Source organism: Dendrobates tinctorius, unplaced genomic scaffold (genome assembly GCF_039654945.1).
Source record: "Dendrobates tinctorius isolate UK_male_01 unplaced genomic scaffold, ASM3965494v1 ptg000116l, whole genome shotgun sequence".
NCBI classification, from domain to species: domain Eukaryota; kingdom Metazoa; phylum Chordata; class Amphibia; order Anura; family Dendrobatidae; genus Dendrobates; species Dendrobates tinctorius.
This window is the reverse complement of record NW_027361784.1, coordinates 3,428,733-3,456,597: the sequence shown is the minus strand read 5'-3', so window position 1 is coordinate 3,456,597 and position 27,865 is coordinate 3,428,733. Positions and strand designations below refer to the sequence as shown.

General features: G+C 44.6%; 2 protein-coding genes across 2 annotated transcripts; one reads left to right on the top strand and one right to left on the bottom strand.

Annotated features, from left to right (window-relative positions):
* Positions 1–23: 23 nt before the first annotated feature.
* DCAF13 (DDB1 and CUL4 associated factor 13) lies at positions 24–17,881 on the bottom strand. The gene is made up of 11 exons (XM_073590108.1): positions 17,699–17,881; positions 14,433–14,632; positions 13,336–13,443; positions 11,835–11,924; positions 10,993–11,148; positions 10,485–10,562; positions 9,899–9,981; positions 8,836–9,000; positions 8,361–8,496; positions 3,720–3,883; positions 24–775 (listed from the first exon to the last, which is right to left on the bottom strand). The coding sequence occupies exons 1-11, from the start codon at positions 17,766–17,768 to the stop codon at positions 688–690; spliced, it is 1,338 nt and encodes a 445-aa protein (XP_073446209.1). The 5' UTR covers positions 17,769–17,881; the 3' UTR covers positions 24–687.
* Positions 17,882–17,905: 24 nt separating this feature from the next.
* SLC25A32 (solute carrier family 25 member 32) lies at positions 17,906–27,351 on the top strand. The gene is made up of 7 exons (XM_073590109.1): positions 17,906–18,180; positions 19,078–19,228; positions 20,183–20,268; positions 24,866–25,026; positions 25,110–25,223; positions 25,802–25,947; positions 26,898–27,351. Exons 1-7 carry the CDS (start codon positions 18,015–18,017, stop codon positions 27,031–27,033), a joined length of 960 nt encoding a protein of 319 aa, XP_073446210.1. The 5' UTR covers positions 17,906–18,014; the 3' UTR covers positions 27,034–27,351.
* Positions 27,352–27,865: the final 514 nt, after the last annotated feature.

The following is a 27,865-nucleotide window of genomic DNA, read 5'->3' as shown; positions in this document are numbered from 1 at the left end:
GACAAAATTAAAGTATAATATAATAATTTACATAACTTTTTATTACAAAAATCTTAAAGCGATATAAACATTAGAAATTAGTTCAACCTCTCGTTATATAGTCAGCGAGTGTAAAGTAGAGCAACTTCTTAAGGTCGGGTAATATTTGGTCTGTGCAGCGTAATGGAAAAAAAAAAAAAAAAAGCTGATTCTGAGAAATGAAAGCTGTTGTCCACTACTTAAACAACCCTGTGTTACAATGCTGCAGTGCCCCATCCAAAATAAACATGTAAAGAACAAACAAACATATATAATCGCCTCCCAGACTGGAGCAATTCCGTTGACACTGCGTCTCTCAGTGCTAACATACACATTATGTCACATGAGCACTGCAGTCAATCAGTGGCCGCTGATGGGTGGCAGTAGTGACTGTTCCATCTGACGGATGCCCGAGCCCCATCAGCGACCACTGGGATAAGCACATTGATCAGCAGAGGAAGTCTGTGAGGCGAGTCTACAACCCTCTTACATCTCTGCAGGTTCTAGCCTGCTTGCTGATAGCTTCCCTGATTTATTTTTTACACTATAAATGAGATGTCGTGGAGATTTGCACCTCCTGTTAATCCTATCCATAAATATTCCTGGTGCTATAATACATTACAGAGCCAACAGAGTTCACAACTGTGCAACATAGCAACAGGGCACATTTTATTCCAACACGGCCACAATATGCTTCTTCTTCTCTAGCACGATGGGCACTGCACCCTCTTTGCTGTGTTTACGGCGATTCACATCCCTGGAAGAATGAAAAAAAACAAATATTAATTAGCAAGATAAAATAGTGTCCATCACCATCTACGTAATGAAGCTTAAAGGGGTTGTGCACCAAGTAGCTCCAGGATGCAACAGAAAATAAAAAAACCCTCTATACTCTCCACCTTGACCAGCGCCGCACATCCACAGCAAGTCATGCGCACCCCCCCGGCCTGTATTTTAGCAAAAAAGGGTCCCTTGAACACTGCAGCCATCATTATTCCCCCAGAGGTTAAGAACAGTGTTTCTTCCATCCCCTGAAGGAATAGTGAAGGCTGCAGCCGGTCAGTGACTCCTGAATGACTGCAGCGGTCTCATGACATTGTTTGTGTCTTGTGACCCACGAGAGATGCAGAGCTGAGATTGAAGGGTCAATGACAGTCCAGGACATACAGTTAGGTCCATATATATTTGGACAGAGACAACATTTTTCTAATTTTGGTTCTAGACATTACCACAATGAATTTTAAACAAAACAATTCAGATGCAGTTGAAGTTCAGACTTTCAGCTTTCATTTGAGGGTATCCACATTAAAATTGGATGAAGGGTTTAGGAGTTTCAGCTCCTTAACATGTGCCACCCTGTTTTTAAAGGGACCAAAAGTAATTGGACAATTGACTCCAAGGCTATTTGATGGACAGGTGTGGGCAATCCTTTCGTTATGTCATTCTCAATTAAGCAGATAAAAGGCCTGGAGTTCATTTGAGGTGTGGTGCTTGCATTTGGAAGGTTTTGCTGTGAAGGAAACATGCGGTCAAAGGAGCTCTCCATGCAGGTGAAACAAGCCATCCTTAAGATGCAAAAACAGAAAAAACCCACCCGAGAAATTGCTACAACATTAGGAGTGGCAAAATCTACAGTATGGTACATCCTGAGAAAGAAAGCACTGGTGAACTCATCAATGCAAAAACACCTGGGCGCCCACGGAAGACAACAGTGGTGGATGATCACAGAATAGTCTCCATGGTGAAGAGAAACCCCTTCACAACAGCCAACCAAGTGAACAACACTCTCCAGGAGGTAGGCGAATCAATATCCAAATCTACCATAAAGAGAAGACTGCATGAAAGTAAATACAGAGGGTTCACTGCACGGTGCAAGCCACTCATAAGCATCAAGAATCAAAAGGCTAGACTGGACTTAGCTAAAAAAACATCTAAAAAAGCCAGCACAGTTCGGGAAGAACATTCTTTGAACAGATGAAACCAAGATCAACCTCTACCAGAATGATGGAAAGAGAAAAGTATGGCGAAGGCGTGGTACAGCTCATGATCCAAAGCATACCACAGCATCTGTAAAACACAGTGGAGGCAGTGTGATGGCTTGGGCATGCATGGCTGCCAGTGGCACTGGGTCACTAGTGTTTATTGATGATGTGACACAGGACAGAAGCAGCCGAATGAATTCTGAGGTATTCAAAGCCATACTGTGTGCTCAGATCCAGCGAAATGCAGCCAAACTGATGGGTCGCAGTTTCATACTACAGATGGACAATGACCCAAAACATAAAGCCAAAGCAACCCAGGAGTTTATTAAAGCAAAGAAGAGGAATATTCTTGAATGGCCAAGTCAGTCACCTGATCTCAACTCAATTGAGCAGGCATTTCACTTGTTAAAGACTAAACTTCAGTCAGGCCCACAAACAAACAGCAACTGAAAACCACCGCAGTGAAGGCCTGGCAGAGCATCAAAAAGGAGGAGAAACAGCGTCTGGTGATGTCCATGAGTTCAAGACTTCAGGCAGTCATTGCCAACAAAGGGTTTTTAACCAAGTACTAGAAATGAACATTTTATTTACAATTATTTATTCTGTCCAATTACTTTTGGTCCCTTTTAAAAACAGGGTGGCACATGTTAAGGAGCTGAAACTCCTAAACCCTTCATCCAATTTTAATGTAGATACCCTCAAATGAAAGCTGAAAGTCTGAACTTCAACTGCATCTGAATTGTTTTGTTTAAAATCCATTGTGGTAATGTCTAGAACCAAAATTAGAAAAATGTTGTCTCTGTCCAAATATATATGGACCTAACTGTATATTCCTGGGTGCAACTTTATGTAAAGGCAAGTGAAACCCCTGTGTAATGAACGTTAGTTAGAATATGCATGACTTCCTAAAAGAACATTCGAGTCAGTGGTGTTAGGCAGAGGGCCTTCAAAATTGTCGAACTTTTCATTTAAAGCAGGTTGTAAAAATCGTGGCATGATGGCTGACTTTTTTTTTTTTTGGGGGGGGGGGGGGGGGGGGTCAGATAGTTGGGAGTCCAACTCCAGGCAATCTGATTGATCCCCTGTACGAAGCAGCCCCCTAGTTTCCCAGGGACATCTCTGACACACATGGCTACCCAACATCATCGTAGGCACCCGGACCCCTGATCCTATTTGATGTTTGTAACTTACCCTAAGGTTAATGTGAGAATTTTTTTTTACCAGGATATTCAACTACATCACAATCATTCATCACCATTAGGGACCAATGTTATTCCGGGAGGCAGTACATGTGTAGTTTTGTTGTACACACAGAAACCACATGGACTGAAAATACTCTAGTTTGAGCTTAGCCATGGGATCAAAGATGCCATCTTCTGCTGACAATCACACAATGATGGCAAGGGGCAGCATGCTGGCTCAGTGGTTAGCACTGTTACTTTGCAGCACTGAGGCCCTGGGTTCAATCCCACCAAGAACGTCTGCAAGGAATTAGGTGTGTAGGAGGAAATCGTAAGAAACCTATACAACAGCATACTGAGAGGGGATTTGGATTGTGAGCCCTAATGGGGACAGTGATGTTTGTAAAGTGCTGTTGAATTAACGGCGCTAAATAAATATACAAGTCTGCCCCATGTCAAACTGTACATTCTGATAGTAAATACCACAGAACGGGCTTCTGTGGCCACCAATACGTGGCAGCACATATAGGTTACATACTTTTTGCGGCGAGCTTCCCTCATGATGCGCTGTTCCGATATCTGGTTGTATATGGACTTGGGTAAGTGCCGGTGTCGGGCGATTCTTCGAATCTGTGGATGATGCTGGAACTTCTCCTTCATCTTCTGGTTGTAGTTATTGGTGGCCCTCTCTCGTGGAGACAACTGAAAGAATACCACAAGCGTTACCTCCGAAGATGGGTGGAAAAAAAAAAAAAAAAAAAAATTATATATATACACACACACCAAAAATGGGATCGGATCCCTACAAATCATTAGCTTAAAGAGCTATTGCCTTCTTCGCATGTTGGCATTATCGGATTGTGCTTGTAAACACCAGAACTTTTGTCATTTACCATTATTTTTTTCTTTTGCTTACAGATCATTGCCAAGGAGACCGACCACCGCTGCTCTCTAGCTTCTAAACATGTCGCTCAAGCTGGCCGGGATTAGGAGATAACATTGTGCTCCAGTGCTCCTGGCCGGCTTCAGAGCTACGCTCAAAAGCTCAATCGAAAATAAACTGTAAGCACTGGGCATGTTTGGCCTTAGCAACGGTGGTCGGTCTCCTGGGAAACCAGCGTTAAACCAAAAAAAGTCAATACCCCAAGAATGGCTATTATCAAGCACTATTTGACAATATCCATGTGCCGTAATGGGAATAACCCTTTAAAGTGTATTTCAGTCCCTGCAAATATTACTGCTTTCTGGAGTGGAAGCTGGAAGGTAGAACTCGGGGCTTACACCATGTTTTTTATTATTGCGTTATCTAGGTATCACATCCCTTTAAGATTAAAAGTGAATTTAAAAAAAAAAAAAAAAAAAAAAAAAAAAAGGAGTAAATATCAGATGATTACTGAGAGGGGAGGAGTTGGCGGCCCCATCTTTGCCCCTTCCCATGATTATTTTCCCTGCATTTTGTATTCTTTTCCCGATCATGCAGCAAGTTGTCAGCAGCCTCCAGATGAGGCTTTTATCCTAATTAAAAGCAATGATTTTCTTTAATTTAATTGTGGAACTGTAAAGCGATGTTGCTGATTTGGTACAAGCTAAACACTTTAGTCGACCAAAAGCGGTGTGTGCGCAGAACATTACCGGAAGGTGCAGAAAGGAAGATTAACGCTTTCAGCACTACAGGCAAGGACGCTCGGGTCTTGCCTGGAAGATGTTGTGAACTTAGAAAAAAAGAAATACACTTAAGATGAAAAGAAAGAGGTGTACAATGAAAAGCCATATTGTCTCCTTACACTTTTGTAGGACCTCAGTGGATTATGTAACACAGTGATGGCTGCATGTGTCCTGGCCCCCAGCAGAAAGCAGCTGCAGAGGGTGCGGAGCTTACTCCAAACTAGTGATTTGGCTCTTGAGAACTAAAGGGGCGGCAGCCTCGACATTAGGCAAGTAGAAGAATTTAATATGGAGGCCAATCAACGTGATAAGTTAGTGTAAAGGGGTCTCCATCACAGTGCTGTTCTCATCTGAGTAATTATAAAAATCCCTCCCGCCTCCTGGACCCCCTTAAATGCCGTCAGCCATTAAATGGTGACAGAGTACTGCTCTCCTGGTGATTTGCATCGGCTGCACACTAAGAAGTGAGAAAATTAGGCCTGTTTCACACTTCCGTTTTTGTGTCCGCCAAACGGATCCGTTTCCGTTTTTTTGACGGAAACTGATGCAGACGGATCCGTTTTTAAAAAACCGGATCCGTTTTTTTGACGGATCCGCGGTAACCACTAATGTAAGTCTATGGGACAAAAAAAACGGATCCTGAAAAAAAATGGCGGATCCGTTTTTTTACGGAAACCAACGGATTTTGACGGATTTGAAAAAACGGAAGTGTGAAACAGGCCTTAGGATTCAATTAATCGTGTTTCCATGTCAAAGCGTTAAGCGATGACCTGAACGCCGAAAAATAAATCAGCGATGGTGGAGTAGTCACAGGAGCCCGAAAGTTATCTGCAGCAGTGCAAAGGCTGGAGAGCGCCTCCATGTGGCCAGAGACATTGATGGATTAACTTGGCACACGGCTGGTAGTAAGAATTAGCGCAACATACTAAATTATTCACGGTTGTGATGTCTACTTGCTCTTGCGGTTTGCTGAACTAGGAACAGACATTTGTAAACTGATTTGCAGCACAATTTCTGGCACCTTAATGGGCTCGGAGGAAGAGAAGGAAGGGGGTTGTCTGGGGATGCAAAAGACGTGGGCACGGAGTCTGCTCCTTCCCATTAAAGACACTAAGGGAGAGTAAATGCTATGTCCAGAAGCTAGCCCCCCCTTCACATAAGTTTTCCTCCATTCTTTCTATCAGCTAGATCGCTTTTTATTTTTCTGTCTATTAAGAGTTGTTTTAGGGCTTTTTTTCTTTCAGGACAGACACATTTTTTCCCCACTAGTCCATCCATAACCATGAACATGTGATCACTTGCACTATTATGCTGAAGTACTGCATCAATTCCCAACCTCCTAAATGCCGCTGTTACATCTGAGAGCGGCATTTAAAGGGGTCAAACTGCCGCGATCAGCCACGGGGATGGGGCTCAGCTCGTGAGACAGCTCCATACATGCCGTGCACATGTCAGAGAGTTCATCAGGTGCGAATGCTGGCCTTGTACAAATTGCGAGACCATCATATTTTTGTGGCTTTTTCACATTTTCAATGCACTTTTTTGGGTCCCTGGTTCCTTTTTTCCCAAAGTGGTAGGTATGGTGTAATAAAAAACTGCCTGTGTGCGTACAAACATGTATGAAAAGAAAGTTTGTACAAGTTACAAAAATAATTGGATGTTTTCTTTTACAACACACTATAATTTTTTTCCTAAATACACAATTTTTCATAATTAAAGGGGTTGTCCGGGCTTTTCACATAATCTCAGTACATATCTGGGCTGCAGAATGCTGACAATAAGTAATTTACCTTCTGTCACCAGTTTGCAGGGTTTGCTAGATATCAGCTCTTGCTTGTAAGAAAAACGTCCGTTGTGTTCTGGCATTGAAATGAGAACTGGTCGTTTCCTCCTACTCTACTAAAAACATGTCCTCTATAGCAACAACCCCACCCTCCATAGCAACAGGCCCTCCCCGACCACATGAACAAGCCTATCCCTCCTCACTCAGTAACAAATCCTCCCCCTCTAGCAGCCTCAGTGCAGAGAGCAGAACCACCCAGCTGCTCCTCCCCCAGACACACGCTGAACAGTGATCTATGGAAAGTGAAACTAGTGAGGAGGAAACGACCAGTTCTCATTTCAATGCCAGAACACACCCCCCTGGACGTTTTTCTTACAAGCAAGAGATGATGTCTAGCAAACCCTGCAAACTGGCCACAGAAGGTAAATTACTTATTGTCAGCATTCTGCAGCCCAGATATGCACTGAGATTATGTGAAAAGCCCGGACAACCCCTTTAATGGTGATTTTTTTACTACATTTTTGCATTGGTACATTTTAATTTTATTTTATGGACATTTTTCACATTTTAGTTTAAAAAACAAAAAAAACAACTGCAGATGTATGACGTTGTAGCCCCTCCCTGTCATTTTTCAATAAGGGATGTATAGTTCTGGGTCCTCAGGGGCGGGCCTATAGCGGTAGTTTTTACCTCTGAGGACGTGGTATAAGTTCTATTTTTTTGTTAGTTAATTTATATTGCCAATTTCAACTATAATTGAAAATGATAAATCAAAGTCATAAGAGAAATTCAACATCCCTGACAAGGACTGCAGAACTAAGAGTTTGTGAAAATCTCGCATCTCCTCAGGGCTGTGGAGTCGGAGTCGGAGTCGGTGCTCATTTTGGTGGAGTCGGAGTTGGAGTCGGTGTAAAATGGACCGACTCCGAAAATATATAATAAATTGGGTACAGTAATTCAATGCAGGATGTGCTGAATATTTTTTTTATAGGAGTTTGGGAAAGTTGTGAAATGTCCTATAAATGACTGTTCTATTCATGATCTAAGGCTACATTCATACACAGCGTTTTTCCAGTGTTTTTTGAGGATACGTTTTTCAGCTGCAAAAGCCGATCATCTTTTTAAAAAACTGCATCACCTGAAAGGTTTTTGAGCTCATAGATAATGTTTTCAATAGCAAAAGCAGATTAGAAATCTGCTCTATCTATATATCCATTTATCCATATCTGTCTATCCATATCGTATCTGTACCAAAAAGAATGAAAACCGGGTAGTACACCAATAAATATTCTGTTCTATCTAAATATCTTGATTATTGGATCATAAAAATGATTAAATGTCTGAGGTTCACATTGTACTACAATAAATTTTTCACTTAAATATAAGCAATATGTGTGGGAGTCGGAGTCGTGGAGTCGGTATAAGGGAAATTGAGGAGTCGGAGGTTTGGCTTACCGACTCCACAGCCCTGCATCTCCTGCCGCTACCCACTGCGATCATGGTGGGAAGAAGCACAGCTGCGGAGCTTCATATATGGTGCTTATTGCATAGATCAGGAGCAATAACATCATGAAGCCAGAATACCCCATTATAAGAACTTCTGACAGTAAGCTCAGTATTTGTCATCAAGTAAGGCAAGGTACAGTGCTGCTGAGTCACAGCCTCGTACTGAGCTGTATATCAGGTGCAGGATCTCTGCAGTAAGTGTATGGCTTCCTTGGACAATCTTACCAGGCTCAGCTTCTCCGATGCGTTTGCTTTCCAAATACGGATGTTCATTTCATCCGACCCGCACAGAATGTACTTGTTGTCGGATGACCAGCGGACGCAGGTGACGTGCTGCATCCTCTTCGTGTGGTACACCTCCCTGCGATCGACAGTTACGCGTTAAATCATTTCTGAACATGCAATATTTGCAGAAACGGCGAGTCATCGAGCTAATCATTCTCTCTAGCGCTGCCGATATATCTGACTGCCATTACAGACGTTTAACCAGATCTAGCTAAATCTAAATCTTATAAGCTAGAAAATTCTGAACTCTCTTGCACTTTCTCCCCCCTACCCAGACTTGAAAAATCAGTTTTGACCATTCTGTATATTATAGTCACACCCCACTTCTCCTCCCTATGTGTCTCCAGACTTTCAGCCCCAAAGTTACTTTAATTTGCATCTTTTTTTTTTTCAATATTTCTATGGAAAAACTCACCTGCTGTATCCACTGCTAAAGGGGTAGATGCGGATGGATTTATCAAAGCTGGCAGTCACAAATTCTTTCCCGGTTGGAGAGTAGTCAACATCCAGGACAGCCGATACGTGGTCCATGTGGACAATTACGGGGGCATCCATGTATCGCATGTCATATGTGTACAGTCTGCAGGAGGAGACCATTTATGACGGAGTCAGAAAAAAACATTTATCTTAAAACAAACTTGTGAACGAGATAATGAGCTCTTCCTGCAGTTCGGGAGGACAATCTTTTTTTTTTTTTTTTTTTTAAATTTAACAGCGTTTAATAAGCCTTTAATACTGATAATCTGTCCTTAGGACATGTGATCACTATCAGTGCGAAGGAGCAGTACCCGTGCTGTAGAGCCTGAAAGTGGCACAGCTCCTTATACTGAGCAATCACCATGAATGGTGCGAACAGAAAGGATGGGGTATGTCTTATGGACTGTTGTGCGCCCGACCTCTGGGACCCCCCAGGCGATCCTATGAAAGGGTCCTGGAACCACATCTGCAGAGCTCAGTATTGAATGGAGCAGAGTCATGCATGCTCCATTCATCATCTATAGGAATGTCACAGAAAGGTGTGGTAGAGCATGTGCACCTCCGCTGCATTCAAGATGGGGCTCTGCTTGGGATCGGTGGGAGTCCCAGCAGTCAGATGCACAGCAATCCACAAGTTATCCCCTAAATATATTTTGGGAATAACAATTTTATAGAAGAAAACCACTTTCAGTTAGCTCATCGATCTGCTGCAGCTCCTGCACACAGATATGATCAGCAGAGGATGCCGCTCCGTGCAGAGGAAATGTAGGATTACATGCTGACAAATAAAATGAATGCCCGTCCACAAAATACATGGAAGGTCCAGGTGGACCAGAGTCACTGATACTTAGCAGCTCTTTGCTCGGACTGAAAGTGGGGACATAGAATACATAGTGGGTCTCCCCGGATTAGGAAGGAGATGACAGAGCGGCTGACACTCGTAGGTCAGGGGAAATCTGTAATGATTGGTAAGCCCTCTCGTAACAGATTTTTTTACTTACTTGTAGTTCTCATTTGCGGCTGTAAATATAAAGGCCTCCATAGGATTCCAACAGATAGCATTGGTCCTCATTTCTAGAATCATCTGCCCCATTAAAAGAAAAAGGATTATTCAACAAATAAAGCAGAAACTACATAAAGGAAGGCTAGCTCCACAGGTTAAGATACCTGTAATCGCCAACAGGCGTCAGGCAGGTAAAGGTAGTAAGGAGGGCATTGTTGCAGATATTCCCAACATTAAAAGATAACTTTCCAAACAACAGGCGATAACTTGCATGGCTCCGACCGTGGGACCCCCATCAATCTCAAGAACAGAGAACCGAAAGATCCCGTTGGAATGGAAGTAGCCAGGTAGAGCACTTTGTTATCTCATACATATTCACTGGAGCACTTCAGTGCCTTGTTCTCAGGATTGTATGAGGTCCCTGGCAGTCCAATCCCCACCAATATGGAAGTTATTACCTAGCTTTTCCATAAGTTTTTTTTTTTTTTATTGTTGGGACCGCAATCCCATGCTGAAAAAAGGCCTCAGATCTGGGGTATCCCCTCACGAACGCACACGTGGGGGGCTGTCAGGGTGGGACTTGCCTTTTTCAGTGGTGTAGGCTTCCGCAGGTCATAGAGAACAATACTCCTGTCTGCAGCACAGCTTGCCAAAATATTTGTCTGCAAAAAAAGTGTTAGAAAACAACCGCCATAGCACAACAATAGGAGGGCAACATTTAGACTGTGTAATCACACTGCACTTTGACAAAACGCTGGAAATCAGAAGTTTTGATATTTGGGGTGCAGTTTTGCAGACCGCTACTAATCGCTAAAATGGAGTGGAGGAAGCACTAACCCGACTGCAGCTCTCCACAAGATCAAAGATGGCCTCGGACTTTCCGTCGAGTCCATTGTCAGTCTCAGAGGAGAGCAGCTGCCCCTCCATTTAGAAATTACTGGGGGTGCATCGTTTGAATATTGCTGATATACAATCAGTGAGCTGAGCGAATCAGCTCAAGTATTTCTCCTGTCCAGATATGAGATCAGCAGCAACATCATACACAACATGGAAAGCTGGAATTACCAGCAAGTGCTATCAGAAAAGCATTACCTCGATGGCATTAAATCTGACACTAGAGATGCTGTCAACTCCCCAGGTGTAGGATCGCATGGGACACGTCCTCTGCTCATCCCAGATATCCACCTGCTGTCCACAGGTAGCAAACACTGCGTCCCTCCAGTGGTGGTCCACCCCTGTAAATACTGTCTGCAAACATGAGAGCAAGAAGACTCTAGATCAGGATTCGAACAAAAGCAAATAGTAAAAATAGAGCTACAATATTGGACCAAAAAAAAAAAAAAAAAAATTTAAAGCATATTTCTATGTAAAATGTGAAGCAATATAACCTTTCAGTGCAGTGGAAAGTGTCATTAATAGTGATGAGCAAACGTGCTCAGATAAGGTGTTATTCGCCATGCTTGGGTGCTAACCGTGAGTCTTCGGAGTGCTCGAATAATATGTTCCAGTCTTGCGGTTGTTCGACAGGCACAAAACATGTAGGGATTGCTTAACAGCCACAAGACATGCAGCCGCAGGAACTCGAAAATACTATTCGAGCACGCCAAAGACACTCAGCACCCGAGCATGCTTAGATAACACCTTAACAGAGCACATTTGCTCAATACTAGTCATTAACAGGTTGATCCAGGATTAGGTCATTAATATCAGATTGGGTAGGGTCCGATACTCCCATTGTTCAGCTGTTCTCCGTGTCAGCAGATCTACATCTGTGGGGCCTGGTCGCAATTACACAGTGTGACTACGGCACCGGAACTCAAGTGAAATGGTCTCTGGCCCACCTAAATACCACCTTTGACTGCGCATGTACAATACAGGGGTCCCCGATGCTTGCGGGGAAGGTTCAGCTCTTATTTAACCATTCATTATTTTACCTTTCCTAAAACTGTATTGATGGGCTCCTCTTTCTCACCATAGCCTGGATTTTCCATCTTCCATTGCTTCACGGTCTTATCATCACCGACCTAATGCAGATGTAAAAACCCATTAAGAATTTCATAATGGCAGCTTGTGTTTGTCCTCCGTGCCATCTAGAGTTCCTACTTTTCACAGGGTCCATTTACAAGACACACATCACATTGTGCCATACTGCCGAGACCCCCAGTGATCGGCTATAATCTGAGGGGTAGCATGGCAGCAAGCGCTCGACATCCCTGCATATCCGCATCCCTCAGCGCCATTTACACATCCATGTGTCGTTGTGTCCCGTCCATTTTTCTGGACAGCACACGGACTCCGAACCCATACGGATCCGTGTCTCTGGTCTGCAAGTCTCGGGGCAGGTCCTATTCTCATCCGTTTTGCAGATCAGACTCAACCGTTAAAGTGTACGAGATGAAACTAGACAGACTAGAATTCAGTTTTCCATCTGAGTTTCATCCAATTAGAGTCAATCATAAAAAAAAAAAATAGGATACACTTATGATAAAGGAGAAAAAACAAATGGGTGAAAGTAGTCTACTTCAAAATGAGAGACATTTTCTGACCCGCACCACCCAAAAGTTAAGGATCCTGAAGAGAAGATGCCTCCACTACTGACTCCTATGGGTGTATGAGATGAAATGTAAAATGGCACAACCACCAGTGCAGTCTACCTGGGCAGCGCTGCTGAGCTCGACGATTGGCTGCAGCGGTGATGTGCCCTGCATGTGCCCGTCCTCACTACTGCAGCCGGTAAAAGACCGAGGCAGTGCTGGAGAAGCAGAGGGTAAGTAACTGGTGCAAGGTGAAAAGTTAAAAAAAAATTTATTTAGACAAAACCACTTTAAGTTAGGGGCACCAGCGCTTTGGAGTGTCACATTTGTCATGGGTAAGAGGCGGTTTTACTTCTAGCTGGATTTGCATATTATCTTGGCGCTTTACTTTGGATTATATGAGATGGATATAATTAGTCTCCGTGTCCAATCTCTTTGATATGTTGCTCTCTTTTTTTGAAACTTATTTACATACTTGCAAAGTTCTGTAAACCGTTTTTATACTCCATGACCGAGGATTGGGAGGCAGTACTATTTAATATATGGTGATCATGATAATTAATGGATATTTAGTGACACTTATTGATTGAGGTACTTTGCTTCTCCTATCCTGGTTAATACAGTGTGGCCTTCCTTTGCTGTGTTGTTTATATTGCTGTTCACCTGTCCATTTTTAAACTGTACACTATTATTGTATGGATATTAAGAATTAATAGTATCTGGTTGTTGTATTGCTATGCTGTTGTAATAAAGATATTTTTCTATATATTCTGATGATTGGGTTATTTAATGGAGATGTACTGTTGGGTATATTCATACACTTTGATGGGATATCAAAACTCTCGTAGATCTTCATGCATTTCAAAACCACTTTAAGTTTGTACCCATCACAGAAACGTACTGTTAAAAAAGAAGTCCCACAGAATCGCACGCACATCCCTCGGACAAAGCCTTCGTGTGCCTGTATGGTGCGGGTGCACTTGTGTGTGGTCAGGTTCCATATCTTCACCTGCGGAAATAAAAAAAAATAGATCATCCCTGTATTAAAAGTCAATCACAGCTAAAAATTACGACAGACGACCAGAGCAGCTGCTATTAATTAAGAGGGGGCACCATGAGGACAACTCCTGACGTGAAACCTTACTAGGGCAGACAGATGACCGAGGTCCCTGGCTTGGAAGCCTGCTCTGTGTGCCGGTCACACTGGCACGTCCGTGCATTACATGTAGTCCTTTGGACAGGATGGCTGTCATGTACGGCTTTGTTCACAACTGCACTTTGGGTTCCATACTTAGTGGGAAGCACAGCACCGACTAATCAGTCTCATGGTGAACCTCACTGACTCTGACCGAATACCCGAGAGGCCGCCGGGCAAACGTTTCCTTGGGCACACAGTAGCGAAACATTGAAAGACCGCTCCCTTCAGTTACATTGTTTAAGTGTCTTAAAGGGAATCTGTCAGCAGGTTTTGTTATGTAATCTGAGAGCAGCATGAGGTACGGGCAGAGACCCCGATTCCAGCGATGTGTCACTTACTGGGCTGCTTTTGTTTCATCAGCAGGAGATTATCACTACAGGACTAGGTGTCTCGTGCCTCCTGGTCTAACCACATCCCCAGCACTGATTAGCAGCTCTCTAATTATATGCGCTCAGAAAGCTGCCAGTTATACAGGGCTCAGCAATCAGAGCTCCGCTAGATCTGCAGCAGAGAAAACAGGGGATTGTATCACAACTGCTGCCCCCAGTAAGCAACACATAGCTGGAATCAGGGTTTCAGCCCCTACATCATTCTGCTGTCAGATTACATAGCAAAAACCTGCTTTAATCAGGCACTGTTAGTAGCATCTAAGGAAATTAAACAGCCAACCCTGAAGGCTTCTCGAGTCCAGGTGTTATCTGTAGGAATGGCTGCTTCTGTGATAAGTCAAAAGGGTTAATCATGCCTTGCAAAACTGGTTGCGAACGTTTACACACCCTACAGCCGCTGGGGTTCCTTACCTCGCCATCACAAGCCCCTGACAGCACTGTGGACAAGCTCTTGGGATGTTTGGCCATACAGTTGACTCCATCTCTGTGACCTTCCAGGGCGGCAATGAAAGGCTTGGCAAACACGCGCTCCAGCTTGGTGGCATTCAGAGCTCTGGTGTATTCACGTGGCACCTCAAGCGGGTGGAGCGAAGGGTCGTAGTTACGTGGAACTGGAAGAGAATGCATTTAGAGTTAAAACACGTGCCTTATGGTAAATGCTGATGTGACAAGGCGGGAATGGTGCCGGCACCGAGTAAAGGCTGCTCTTACTGAATATGGGGGCATATAGTGATGGAGATGGGGAGGTCCAAGTAGTGGACAGACACAGATACCTTTATGGTTTATTTACGGTTGATAAAAATCTGTCTTGGTCACTTGATCAGATGAAAATAAATCACGGCCGGAAATTGTGGATGTGACTGGGTCTGTACGACGCTTTGAACGGGCGATGAGTTAAAACAATCACGTCTGCAAAATCGACAACCCCTTTAACCCCAGGCGAGGTTACATTTTTACGAGTTCACAGACCCCAAACATGTATAGGTTTGATTTTTAAGTGGTACAAAAAAAAATAAATTCAAAAATTCGTAAGAAAAGACGTTCCTGCAGTTGCAGCCGTCTCCCGAGACCCGTAGCATTTTCATTTCCGGGATCTGGGGCCGGTGAGGGCTTATTTTTTCAGCCCTGTGCTGACAAGACAAACTTTGAGAGGGCACCACTGACTAAACACAGGGATCCAACCTGACCTATAGACAAGAGCATGTATACTGAGAGAAAAGTATAGGTCACAAATAGGGGATCACCCAAGACTGGATTTGGCAAAAAATAGAACATGTAATCTTTATTAAGACACAAATGACAAACAGACAAAAATTTAAAACTCTAAAATTCGTCACTCATGTGACATACACACAAACCCAGGCTCATAATAGAGCCACACCCCCTTGGCTAAACACTCCAAATATACATTTAAATAAATGGCCCTATGTTTAGTTAAATAGCATACCATATATAAATCACAACAAACCATGGGTTCAGAACCAAAATGAGTAGCTCGAACCCAGGCTGTGATAGTCACCTATGAAATACAGTATGGTTGCTGATGCTCAACGCACAGGCGCCATATATGAATAGGAGTAGAATCAAGGAGGGCAGAGACCAGAGCGTCTGTGACCATCACAGCCTGGGTTCGAGCTACTCATTTTGGTTCTGAATTGGTAACTTGAGGTGTGCAAAGGAGTTATTTTCCTTTTGCAGTTTATGGCCATGTATATATGGGATCTATACATGGGCAGTTTGGGGCTATGTTTTATTACCTTTGAGATGGTTATCTGAGCCTCTAATATTTCAACTATACATGCCCGGACTTGCTTGTTGTATACGAGGAAACTATAGGAGACACAGCATTTGATACTTGGTCTTATTTCTATCTTACTTTTATATATTGTCAATTGAGCTTACGTTTGATCCTCCATGTATTATGTCTCATTTGTGGGTCTTTTCTATATTTTTTGATCGCATGCTTCAATGCCTATTGGCAATAAATGATAATATTAAACTGTGGTTCAGGGCCATTGTTTCTAGCTTTTATATCTGTGTACTCACATGAAACAACTATTGGCGTTGTATCTGTCTATAACCCCATGGTTTGTTTTGATTATATATGGCATGCTATTTAACTAAACATAGGGCCATTTATTTAAATGTATATTTGGAGTGTTTAGCCAAGGGGGTGTGGCTCTATTATGAGCCTGGGTTTGTGTGTATGTCACATGAGTGACGAATTTTAGACTTTTAAATTTTTGTCTGTTTGTCATTCATGTCTTAATAAAGATTACATGTTCTATTTTTTGCCAAATCCAGTCTTGGGTGATCTCCTATTTGTGACCTATACTTTTCTCTCACAGTATACGAGCCCTGTGCTGACGTCTTTGCTGATACCATTTTGGGGTACAAACGATGCTTTGATCGCCCATTATTGCAATGTTGCGACGACCCAAAAAAAAAAAGCTTATTAATTTATTTTATATTTTGACACCGCCGGCGTTCACAGAATAATGGTAATAACAGGCACAGGGGTCTTCTGCAGACCCTCGGCTGTCATGACAACCCATCAGTGCCACGCTATCTCGTGATGCGCTTCTGGCCAGCACATATTGAACGCCGCTGTCAAGAGATTCTTGTACTATAGCACAGTGAACGCTGGAGAAACAAAACAGACAGTGGAATGGTTTGGGCTTTTTTCACCATTTTTTAAAGGCGTTTCAGAACATTGTACGCTAACATTAATGGCGTAATTCACAACTACAACTCACCCACCGAAAACTCATATGGAAAAGTTACGGCTACTGGTAAAAGCCGCGCAACAAACTAATGCACAAAAACGACCGCAGTCTGCGGTAATGACGCAGTTACCACCAGGGTCTCACACAGAAACACTCACTCTTCTCTAGGACACCAGACTGTCCCCCTCCCCCATACGGGACACTCCGCGACACCAGACTGTCCCCCTCCCCCATACGGGACGCTCCGCGACACCAGATTGTCCCCCTCCCCCATACGGGACGCTCCGCGACACCAGATTGTCCCCCTCCCCCATACGGGACGCTCCGCGACACCAGATTGTCGCCCCCCCCCCATACGGGACGCTCCGCGACACCAGATTGCCCCCCCCCCCATACGGGACGCTCCGCGACACCAGATTGTCCCCCCCCCCCCATACGGGACGCTCCGCGACACCAGATTGTCCCCCCCCCCCATACGGGACGCTCCGCGACACCAGATTGTCCCCCCCCCCCCCATACGGGACGCTCCGCGACACCAGATTGTCCCCCCCCCCCCCCATACGGGACGCTCCGCGACACCAGATTGTCCCCCCCCCCCCCCCCATACGGGACGCTCCGCGACACCAGATTGTCCCCCCCCCCCATACGGGACGCTCCGCGACACCAGATTGTCCCCCCCCCCCATACGGGACGCTCCGCGACACCAGATTGTCCCCCCCCCCCATACGGGACGCTCCGCGACACCAGATTGTCCCCCCCCCCCCCATACGGGACGCTCCGCGACACCAGACTGCACCTCCTACAGGACACTCACTCCATGACAACACATACAAGTGACCAGGCAGCCGGGATACATAGATAACTACACACACACTATGTGCACAGGTCAGGAGTAAATAAAGTTGCGTATCTTGAATCCCCCACGTGACCATCATGGCGGACAGTCCTCACCTCTGGGCAGATCCTTCTTGGTCTCCCGCACGTAATCATCAGGATTTCTACACAGCACCTTCACCTTCATGGCGACCACCAGACCGAGCTCCTCTCTCTCCCGTGCACCGCATGGACCGGAAGTTAAAAGTCAGCGCTTCCTGTAGCTACGTCATTCCATCGTGTGGCCGCCATATTTACTTCGGGCAGCCTGTACAGTCACTGATTAGTTGTTAGCGTCGCCATCTTTATTTTGGGCAGCAGGTGAGCTGTAGGAGGAATAGTGGGCGGGGCTAGTGCTGGAGGTCAGCGGAGAGGAGCCTGATGTAACGTACACATGGCCGTCCCGTCCGGAGCGGCTGCTGAGCCCGTGCACCCGGTGACGGTGGTGAGGGACGTGTTCAGACATGTCCAGTACGAGAACCTGGCGGCCGGCCTGAGCGGGGGCGTCATCTCCACCCTGGTGCTGCACCCGCTGGACTTGGTCAAGATCCGCTTCGCAGGTAAAAAACCGAGAACCATCGCGGATCTCACGGTGCGGGGCATGCTGGGATGTGCAGTCCCCCACTGTATAACCAGGAGGAGTCCTGTATCTGCCGCACTCACCCCTGACCATCAGTTCCCGCACTATTTAACCCCTCACCATTAACCCTTCATGATCTGACATATGTTTTATTGTTCGTTTTATTCCACTTTACTGGTTTTAGAAGTAAAAAAAAAATCTGACAATTCTCCCCTTATTGTTCCCATCGGCTCAGCCGAGCGAGGATTTGGTTTTCTTCCCATGTCGGGGCCTGTATGACGTGTCTTTTTAAGTTCCCCTAAGGGACTTGCACCTGTGGTCATTTGTCATCTAATGATTGACAGCAACTAAGTGGTTAAACAGCTGCCCCCTTTGCTTTTGGAGGCAGGTGCGGACTGTGTAACCCAGCTGGTACCTGCCAGGAGTGGTGCTGGTTCAGCTCCTGAGCCCGCTCCACATGCCCAGCATAGGGCGACAGCAAGCAGAGATCTTGACGTGGTGGGGAATCGCTGCATCGGGGGTGTTAGGACGTTGGAGAATCCTACATTAAAGTTCGGCTGTTGCGGCTCTCTGTTTCTGCACATTCACCTTTGATGAGGTCATAAATGATCTGAGAAGAGCATAGAAAAAAGACAGATAAAAAAGAGTTAAAAACTCCCCTCCAGAACGCGCTCACTTATGGCTTCTCAGTTAACTCATTCTGTATCCAGCAGCACAAAGGCTACAGAAGGGAAACTGTGTTTTTTGTTTTTTTTTTTGTTTGTTTTTTTTATGAAACCCAATTGCAAAAATGATTTTTAACCCCATTTACATGCTTTTAAGGGGAAAATAAAGCTTTACTGGATATTAATCTCCGTTTTGTGTTTTGACTTTTCAGTGAGTGACGGCTTGGAGCTCCGACCAAAGTATAATGGCATCCTGCATTGTATGTCCACTGTGTGGAAACAAGAAGGCCTACGTGGTCTCTATCAGGGGGTTACCCCAAATATGTGGGGCGCAGGAGCCTCCTGGGGGCTTTATTTCTTCTTGTAAGTGAATACAACATGAGAGCGTTAATGGGTATGATTGCCAGGGGAAGTTATTTTTCTTTTACTGTTTTTCAGAAAATCTCTATCCTCCATCTGCAGTTTGCTTGAAAGAAAACAACAAAACAAGTTATTACCCACCCTCCCCTGGTCCATCTGAGTTGAGGCCGCCTGAGCCCGTTGTCTGTTATTGTCTGCAGTTCTGATGTCACATGGATGGCGCTGCAGCCAATCACTAAGTTCAAAGGCTCTGAACAGCCCGTGCCGTCTACTCGGGCAGGGTTTTTGTACCAACTTTTGGACTGTGAGAAAAAAAAAAAAAAACACGGTCATGTTATCTGCCCCATACAACTCTTTATATTCTATCTGTGAAAATCGCAGTTACCAACTCATCGCCAAAACCAGCTCTCTGATGGAGTCTTAGTTGGCTCATTCAGCAGTGTGCAGGGAAACCAAGCCGGAAAAAGCAAACTGTGAAACATATTTAATGAAAGCTGTTTGTAAAAGTTATTTTTTTTCCCCCAAAATGCATACATTTAAGTAGAGGAAAAAAATGCCCCCAAAGTTATCCAAACCCTTAAAAAAAAAAAAAAAAAAAAAAAAAAAAGTTAGTGTTTGTCCGCTGGTGATAAGTCTTGTATCTGCCAGTACTGATCTCACAGTAGTTGTTACCCAACTTTCCAAGGCTCCTGAAGGACAACTGATCAGGTTGAGGAAAGGGGTCCGCAGTGCATGAAATCCTGACTGGTCACACTGATTGTCAGCGGCTTTCATCTCTTATCGGGGGAACATAAGCCCCCTGTTCTTTCGCCCCATTGCACGCTGCCTCTGCTCACGCTCCCTTAGGGGTTCACGTTATTTGATTTGTTGGCTCCTGTATTATCAGGACACGGGTATTAATGGCTGGAGTCTCCCTGATCTTATTCCATCCTGATTGTGTCTTTTTCTGTCTACTAGTTATAACGCCATCAAGGCCTACAAAAAGGAAGGGAGAGCGGAGAGCCTGACTGCCACCGAGCACCTCCTGTCCGCCGCCGGAGCCGGTAAGTCACGTCTATCACGGCCGAGGCAGGATCCAGACATCAAACATTCACAGTCCGGGGTCCTAATCCCAACTTGGCCCCCTCACAGCCCTATGTAAGGCCGCGGGGTCTGGATTAGGACCAGTCCGCACTGGCACCAGGAGACGTGGGAAACCGGCCTTAACCCCTTCACCCCCAAGGGTGGTTTGCACGTTCATGACCGGGCCAATTTTTACAATTCTGACCACTGTCCCTTTATGAGGTCATAACTCTGGAACGCTTCCATGGATCCCGGTGATTCTGACATTGTTTTCTCATGACATATTGTACTTCATGTTAGTGGTAAAATTTCATTCAAATAACTTGCGTTTATTTGTGAAAAAAAACGGAAATTTGGCAAAAATTTTGAAAATTTCGCAATTTTCCAACTTTGAATTTTTATGCCCTTAAATCACAGAGATACGGCACACAAAAAACTTGATAACTAACATTTCCCACATGTTTACTTTACATCAGCACAATTTTGGAACCAAAATTTTTTTTTGTTAGGAAGTTATAAGGGTTAAAAGTTGACCAGCGATTTCTCATTTTTACAACATCATTTTATTTTTAGGACCACATCACATTTGAAGCCACTTTGAGGGGTCTATATGATAGAAAATACCCAAAAGTGACACCATTCTAAAAACTGAACCCCTTAAGGTGCTCAAAACCACATTCAAGAAGTTTATTAACCCATTAGGTGCGTCACAGGAATTTTTTTTAATATTTAAAAAGAAATGAACATCTAACTTTTTTTCACAAAAAAAATACTTCAGGTTCAATTTTTTTTATTTTACCAAGGGTAACAGGAGAAATTGGACTGCAAAAGTTATTGTGCAATTTGTCCTGAGTACGCTGATACCTGATTTGTTGGGGGGAACGACTGTTTCGGCGCATGGCAAAGCTCAGAATGGAAGGAGCGCCGTTTGACTTTTTCAATGCAAAATTGGCTGGAATTCAGATCGGACGCCATGTCACGTTTGGAGAGTCCCTGATGTACCTAAATAGTGGAAACCCCCTACAAGTGACCCCATTTTGGGAACTAGACCCCCCAAGGAACTTATCTAGATATGTGGTGAGAACTTTGAACCCACACGGGCTTTACAGAAGTTTATAACGTACAGCGGTACAATTAAAAAATCATATTTTTTCCACAAAAATGATCTTTTCACCCCAATTTTTATTTTCCCAAGGGTAACAGGACCCTAAAAGTTATTGTGCAATTTGTCCTGAGTATGCTGATACCTCACATGTGGGGGTAAACCACTATTTGGGCGCATGGCAGAGCTCGGAAGGGAAGCAGCGCCATTTGACGTTTTTGGCTGGAATTGAGATCGGACACCATGTCGCGATTGGAAAACCCCTGATGTACCTAAACAGTGGAAACCCCCCACAAATGACACCATTTTGGAAACTAGACCCCATAAGGAACTTATCTAGATGTGTGGTGAGAACTTTGAACCCCCAAGGGCTTCACAGAAGTTTATAACATAAAGCCGTACAATGAAAAAATCATATTTTTTCCACAAAAATGATCTTTTCACCCTCAATTCTTATTTTTCCAAGGGTAACAGCACCCTAAAAGTTATTGTGCAATTTGTCCTGAGTACGCTGATACCCCACATGTGGGGGTAAACCACTATTTGGGTGCATGGCAGAGCTCGGAAGGGAAGCAGCGCCATTTGACGTTTTTGGCTGGAATTGAGATCGGACACCATGTCGCGATTGGAAAACCCCTGATGTACCTAAACAGTGGAAACCCCCCACAAATGACACCATTTTGTAAACTAGACCCCCCAAGGAACTTATCTAGATGTGTGGTGAGCACTCTGAACCCCCCAGTGCTTCACAGAAGTTTATAACGCCCGGGCGTGAAAATAAAAAAATTCGTATTTTTTCCACAAACATGATCTTTTAGTCACCATTTTTTTTATTTTCCCAAGGGTAACAGGAGAAATTGAACCCCAAAAGTTGTCCAATTTGTCCTGAGTACGTTGATACCCCATATGTGGGAGAAAACTACTGTATGGACACACGTCAGGGCTCGGAAGGGAAGTAGTGACGTTTTGGAATGCAGACATTGATGGAATGGTCTGCGGGTGTCATGTTGTCTTTGGAGAGCCCCTAATGTACCTAAACAGTGGAAACACCCACAAATGACCCCATTTTGGACACTAGACCCCCCCCACGGAACTTATCTAGATGTGTGGTGAGCACTTTGAACCCCCAAGGGCTTCACAGAAGTTTATAACGCTCGGACGTGAAAATAAAAAAATCATTTTTTTTCCACAAAAATGATATTTTTGCCCCCAATTTTTTATTTTCCTAAGGGTAACAGGACAAATTGCAAAACAATTTTTGGGGTCCAATTTGTCCTGAGTAGGCTGATACCCTACATGTGGGGGTAAAACACTGTTTGGGCGCATGGCAGAGCTTGGAAGGGAAGGTGCACCATATGACTTTTTCAACTCAGAATTGGCTGGAATTGAGATCAGACGCAATGTTGCATTTGGAGAGCCCCTGATGTGCCCAAACAGTGGAAACCCCCAATTCTAACTCCAACCCGAACCCCAACAGACCCCTAACCCTAATCTCAGCCCTAACCCAAGCCCTAACCCTAACCCTAATGGAAATAAATACATTTTTTTTTATTTTATTATTTTTCCCTAACTAAGGGGGTGATAATGGGGGTTTGATTTACTATTTATGGCAGTTTTTATGTTTGGCAGCTGTCGCACGCTAAAAGACGCTTTTTATTGTAAAAATAGTTTTTGCATCACCACATATTGAGAGCTATAATTTTTCCGTATTTTGACCCACCAAGTCATATGAGGTCTTATTTTTTGCGGGACGAGTTGACGTTTTTATTCGTACCATTTTCGGGCACGTGACATTTTTTGATCGCTTTTTATTCCGATTTTTGGGACGCAGAATGAACAAAAACCAGCGTTTCATGAATTTCTTTTGGGGGGTGCGTTTACACCGTTCCGCGTGCGGTAAAATTGATAAAGCGGTTTTATTCTTTGGGTCAGTACGGTTACAGCGATACCTCATTTAGGTCGTTTTTTTTATGTTTTGTCGGTTTTATGCAATGAAAACTATTTTATATAAAAAATAATTATTTTTGCATCGCTTTATTCTGCGAGCTATAACTTTTTTATTTTTTCGCTGATGATGCTGTGTGGCGGCTCGTTTTTTGCGGGACAAGATGACGTTTTCAGCGGTACCATGGATATTTATATGCGTCTTTTTGATCGCGCGTTATTACACTTTTTGTTTGGCGGTATGATAATAAATCATTATTTTTTGCTTCGTTTTTTATTTTTATTTTTTAAGAGGTTCGCTAAAGGGGTTAACTAATGGGACAGTTTTATAGGGCAGGTCGTTACGGACGCGGCGATACCTAATATGTGTACTTTTATTGTTTTTTGTTTTTTTTTTTATTATTTTCAAAAAATGAATTTATTGGGGAATATTTTTTTTTTTTTTACTAATTTATTTGGCGATTTTTTTTTTCTTTTTAATTTATTTTTACACTTTTTTAATTTTTACTTTATTACATAGTCCCAGGGGGGACATCACTGTCCTGTGACAGATCGCTGATCTGTCACATCACAGATCACTGTGACAGATCAGCGATCTGTCACAGGCAGTGCTGAAGGCTTCCTCATGCCTGCGCTTTGCAGGCACTGAGGAAGCCAGCTTCCTGCAGGCCCCCGAAGGCCCCCGTCGCCATCTTGGATTCGGGGGCCTGGAGGAAAGGAGCCCCCCGCAGCAGCGCTGCACATTGCGCTGCCGTGGAGGGCTCAGGGAAGCACGGAGGGAGCCCCCTCCCTGCCGATGCTTCCCTTTAACTCCCGGTACACCGCGATCATGTTTGATCGCGGTGTGCAAGGGGTTAACGTGTCGGGGGCGGTCCGTGACCGCCCCTGACACATTGTGCCGGGTGTCAGCTGTGATAATCAGCTGACACCCGGCCACGATCAGCGGCGCTCACCACGTGGGCGCCGCTGATCGCGGTAGACGTACTATCCCGTCCACGGTCATACGGGCCCGGGTACCGTGGACGGGATAGTACGTCGGATGTCAGGAAGGGGTTAAGGTGGAATGCTCTATGGATATGTAGTGTGATGGAACTGATCATAGGGGCCAGGCAGCGGGGTTCCTCCACTCGTTAGGACATATTTGGATCGTGTGTGTTCACCAGACGCCCTCACTATATTCTCCCTCCATTTTTGCCACTCACGTTGAATATTTAAGCTGGCCGTTCTCGCACTAGTCTGTAAAGCGACAACTTTGAATATGGGAGCGGGTGCCTAGAGCATCCCTGTCACCGTCACTGACTGATCTCTGGGGGTCCAACCTCTGAGACTCTTGCCAATCCCAAGCATAAAGTCACCGCTCGGCAGCTTCAGCTCGGTGTCCTCATTATGGCATTTCCCTGCAGAGCAGCGCTCCTGCCCCGCTTTTTATTCAGTGACGCCACGTGCCATCTCTACTTATCCACTTATTTAGGCTGGTAATATGTTAGTTCTTGATTTTTACCTTCATTGCTTCCTTCATTTCCATAATGCAGGTGCTTTAACCCTTTGTTTTACTAACCCGATCTGGGTTACAAAGACTCGCCTCGTCCTTCAGTACGATGCCGGCACTGATCCTTCAAAACGACAATACAAAGGCATGTTCCACGCTCTGGCGAAAATCTATAGGCAAGAAGGAATTCCCGGGCTGTACAAGGTGATCGCTGTCTCCGCAATATCCCGTCATCGTCCCTGGAGTCCGGCGTCTCCTTTACTGATCATCACGTCTGGTATTTGTAGGGGTTTGTACCGGGCCTGCTGGGAACATCGCACGGCGCCCTCCAGTTTATGGCTTATGAGCAGCTGAAGATGGATTATAATAAGCATCTAAATCGGCCCAGTGACACAAAACTGGTAATAACCTGCAGGTCTTTATGTATCTATGTATTTTACTTCGTATCATGCACGAGTCGTTATGGGGTGCAGGGAAGAAAGGTGGGATTCCTCATGGAGCGGTTGTGATAAAAAGAGAAGAGCAGGCAGTAAGGTGTGTGCTCCATGTGTGTCGACAGATCCAACTGCACAATCTCTTTACAACATTGTGTGCTAGCAATGTCCTCACTGTGTTGCCCAGACCCTGGTGACGGCCTGTTGAGTCATGATGGGGTGCAGGGAAGAAAGGTGGGAGTCCTCATGGAGGGTTTCTGATAAAAGGAGAAGAGTGGGCGATATGGTGTGTTCGCCATCTGTGTCGATAGATCCTGCTGCACAATCTCTTTGCACCATTGTGTGGCAGCAATGTCCTCACCGTGCTGCCCCAGACCCTGTTGAGGACATTTGTTGTCATTGGATGACTCTTCTCCGGAGCTGTAGATACTCAGTGATTGGGTTGAGCCATTTTTCATCCAATTACACAACTTAAGTCACTTGAGGTAATTGGACCCCATAACTCTCTGCATTATATCTCATCCATCACTCTGATCCCTTTCCAGAACACCTTGGAATACATCACAATGGCTGCCTTGTCGAAGATATTTGCAGTGACCGCTACTTATCCCTATCAAGTGGTGCGCGCTCGTTTACAGGATCAGCATAACCAGTACTCGGGGGTAATGGATGTCATCAGCAGGACGTGGCGGTAAGTCGGTACGAGCCGTGTGCTAGGATGTTCATTTGAAGCTTTATGTCAGAACATCCACCGTTCTTGAGAATGAAGGGACGGCTGCGCTGCAGTCTCTTCCCAGCAGTGCAAACTATTGCACAGATGTGCAAGGAACTACAGCTGAACTGTGCTGTAACGGGCGACAGGGAACACCACTGATCGGGCAAAACCGAGGATCACAAAACAGCAGCCCTTTCATTCTTAAAGGGGTTGATAGATTATTGCTTATGGATTTGACCGCAGGGATCCGCAGAACGGGGCATTCTTATTTCCATTAGAATAGATGCCCGCTGCTCCCTTCTTCCCATTTGTGGTCACTGTGCTCGGCTCTTTCCAGCAGTCCTATAGAGAATGAATGGAGTGGTGGACTGATATGTGCACTGCTTCTCCATTCTCACAGGAATTAAAGTTCTCCACCTGGGATAAATAAAAAAAAAAAAAAAAATCTAATTCTGCAGTCAGGCGGCCATCGATCAGTAAGCTATCACCTTTCCTGTGAATAAGCAATAACTTGTTTTCACTGGATGTCCCCTTTAGGGTCACTGGTGTAACCAGAAGTCAAGAGTCGGGACCCCCAATGATCATTAGGTGATAGCATTGTGCCATCACTTACTGAAATGGGAATACCATGAGGGCATCGCCACGCTTCAATGCACCTGCAAGCTAATTTGCTCGTGGCTCCTATAGATTTTGTTGGATTCCAAGACCATTACCTTTTTTTCTTGTTGTGCTATGAGTTATACAGCCATAACTCGCGTGTGATTACTTTTCCAGCAGTTTTCTCCCATTTCAACAAATCTGCAGGATCGACACGGAATAGCACTCTGACCATGACGTCTGGAGCCACCCCTCTGAGAAATGACTGGGGAGGGTCCGAATCCGCAGCCAGAACATGAGCTTACATTTCTGTCTCTTCTCTCCCAAAGGAAAGAAGGTTTTCACGGCTTCTACAAGGGAATCGTCCCCAACGTAATCAGGGTGACTCCCGCCTGCTGCATCACCTTCGTGGCTTACGAGAACGTCTCTCACTTTCTGCTCGGACTGCGGAAGCCCAAGGAGTAAAGAAAGATGTTCCTGTGGGCAGCATGGAGGAACGCTGGAGATCTGATGCCGGGACGATGGAGACTGTACCAAACACTGCCAGCGCTGTCCAGGGGTGCGAGCTGGTACCCACACGAGAGCAGATTTATGTTTTATTTATTTTCTTATATATATATATTGCTCTTCGTGATTAAGAGACGTCTTGTGTCGCATTCCGGCCATCGGCTGCTATATTTTTATACAATTCTGTTCTGCTTTTATTTCCTCGGAAGAGAATACAGTCCAGACATTCTGCCATAGAAATGAATGTAACAAACTAAAAAGAAAAACTGGAGATGAGCTGGATTCCGCTAGTCACTTATTATATGGACTTTGACTTGCACGCAATGAGCTTTTGGGTGAGTTTTTGATGTTGCAGCATTTCCGCACCCATTAAACAAGATTGGTTGTTTGCATTTTTTTCCAAAATTATGCAGCGTCAAAAATTCACCAAAAACTCATTGTGGGAACGTAACCTTCTGTTTTTCTGTTCTGAGGTTTGTTCACATAGGGCAGATGCACCAGAAATTCTTCACCTGGGTAGAAAATCCACAGCGTATTATAGTAACAGAAAAAATAAATTCTGTGCAATATCCACACGAAAAGTGATCTGACTTAACCACTTCCCGACCGCCCACTGTAGATAAACGTCAGCGCTTGCTGGTGTTTGTGCAGCACGGACGATTGTTGACGTTCTTGCAGCATTCAGGACCCCCATGGTCTGGAGCGCTGCAGTTCTGGTGCAGAGCGATAGCTCTGATCAGAGAAATTATAGGGATGTACTTGGATCAGGTCCCCATGATGTTAACCCTTA

Excerpts from the sequence above, each read along its gene's own strand:
- DCAF13 (XM_073590108.1), bottom strand. The coding sequence starts at position 17,768 with ATGAAGGTGAAGGTGCTGTGTAGAAATCCTGATGATTACGTGCGGGAG. Across the intron at positions 9,982-10,484 it reads AGCCTACACCACTGAAAAAG|ATGATTCTAGAAATGAGGAC; the intron begins GCAAGTCCCACC and ends TTAATGGGGCAG. Across the intron at positions 776-3,719 it reads AGGGAAGCTCGCCGCAAAAA|GGATGTGAATCGCCGTAAAC; the intron begins GTATGTAACCTA and ends TCATTCTTCCAG.
- SLC25A32 (XM_073590109.1), top strand. The coding sequence starts at position 18,015 with ATGGCCGTCCCGTCCGGAGCGGCTGCTGAGCCCGTGCACCCGGTGACG. Across the intron at positions 18,181-19,077 it reads GGTCAAGATCCGCTTCGCAG|TGAGTGACGGCTTGGAGCTC; the intron begins GTAAAAAACCGA and ends TTGACTTTTCAG. Across the intron at positions 25,224-25,801 it reads GGCCCAGTGACACAAAACTG|AACACCTTGGAATACATCAC; the intron begins GTAATAACCTGC and ends ATCCCTTTCCAG.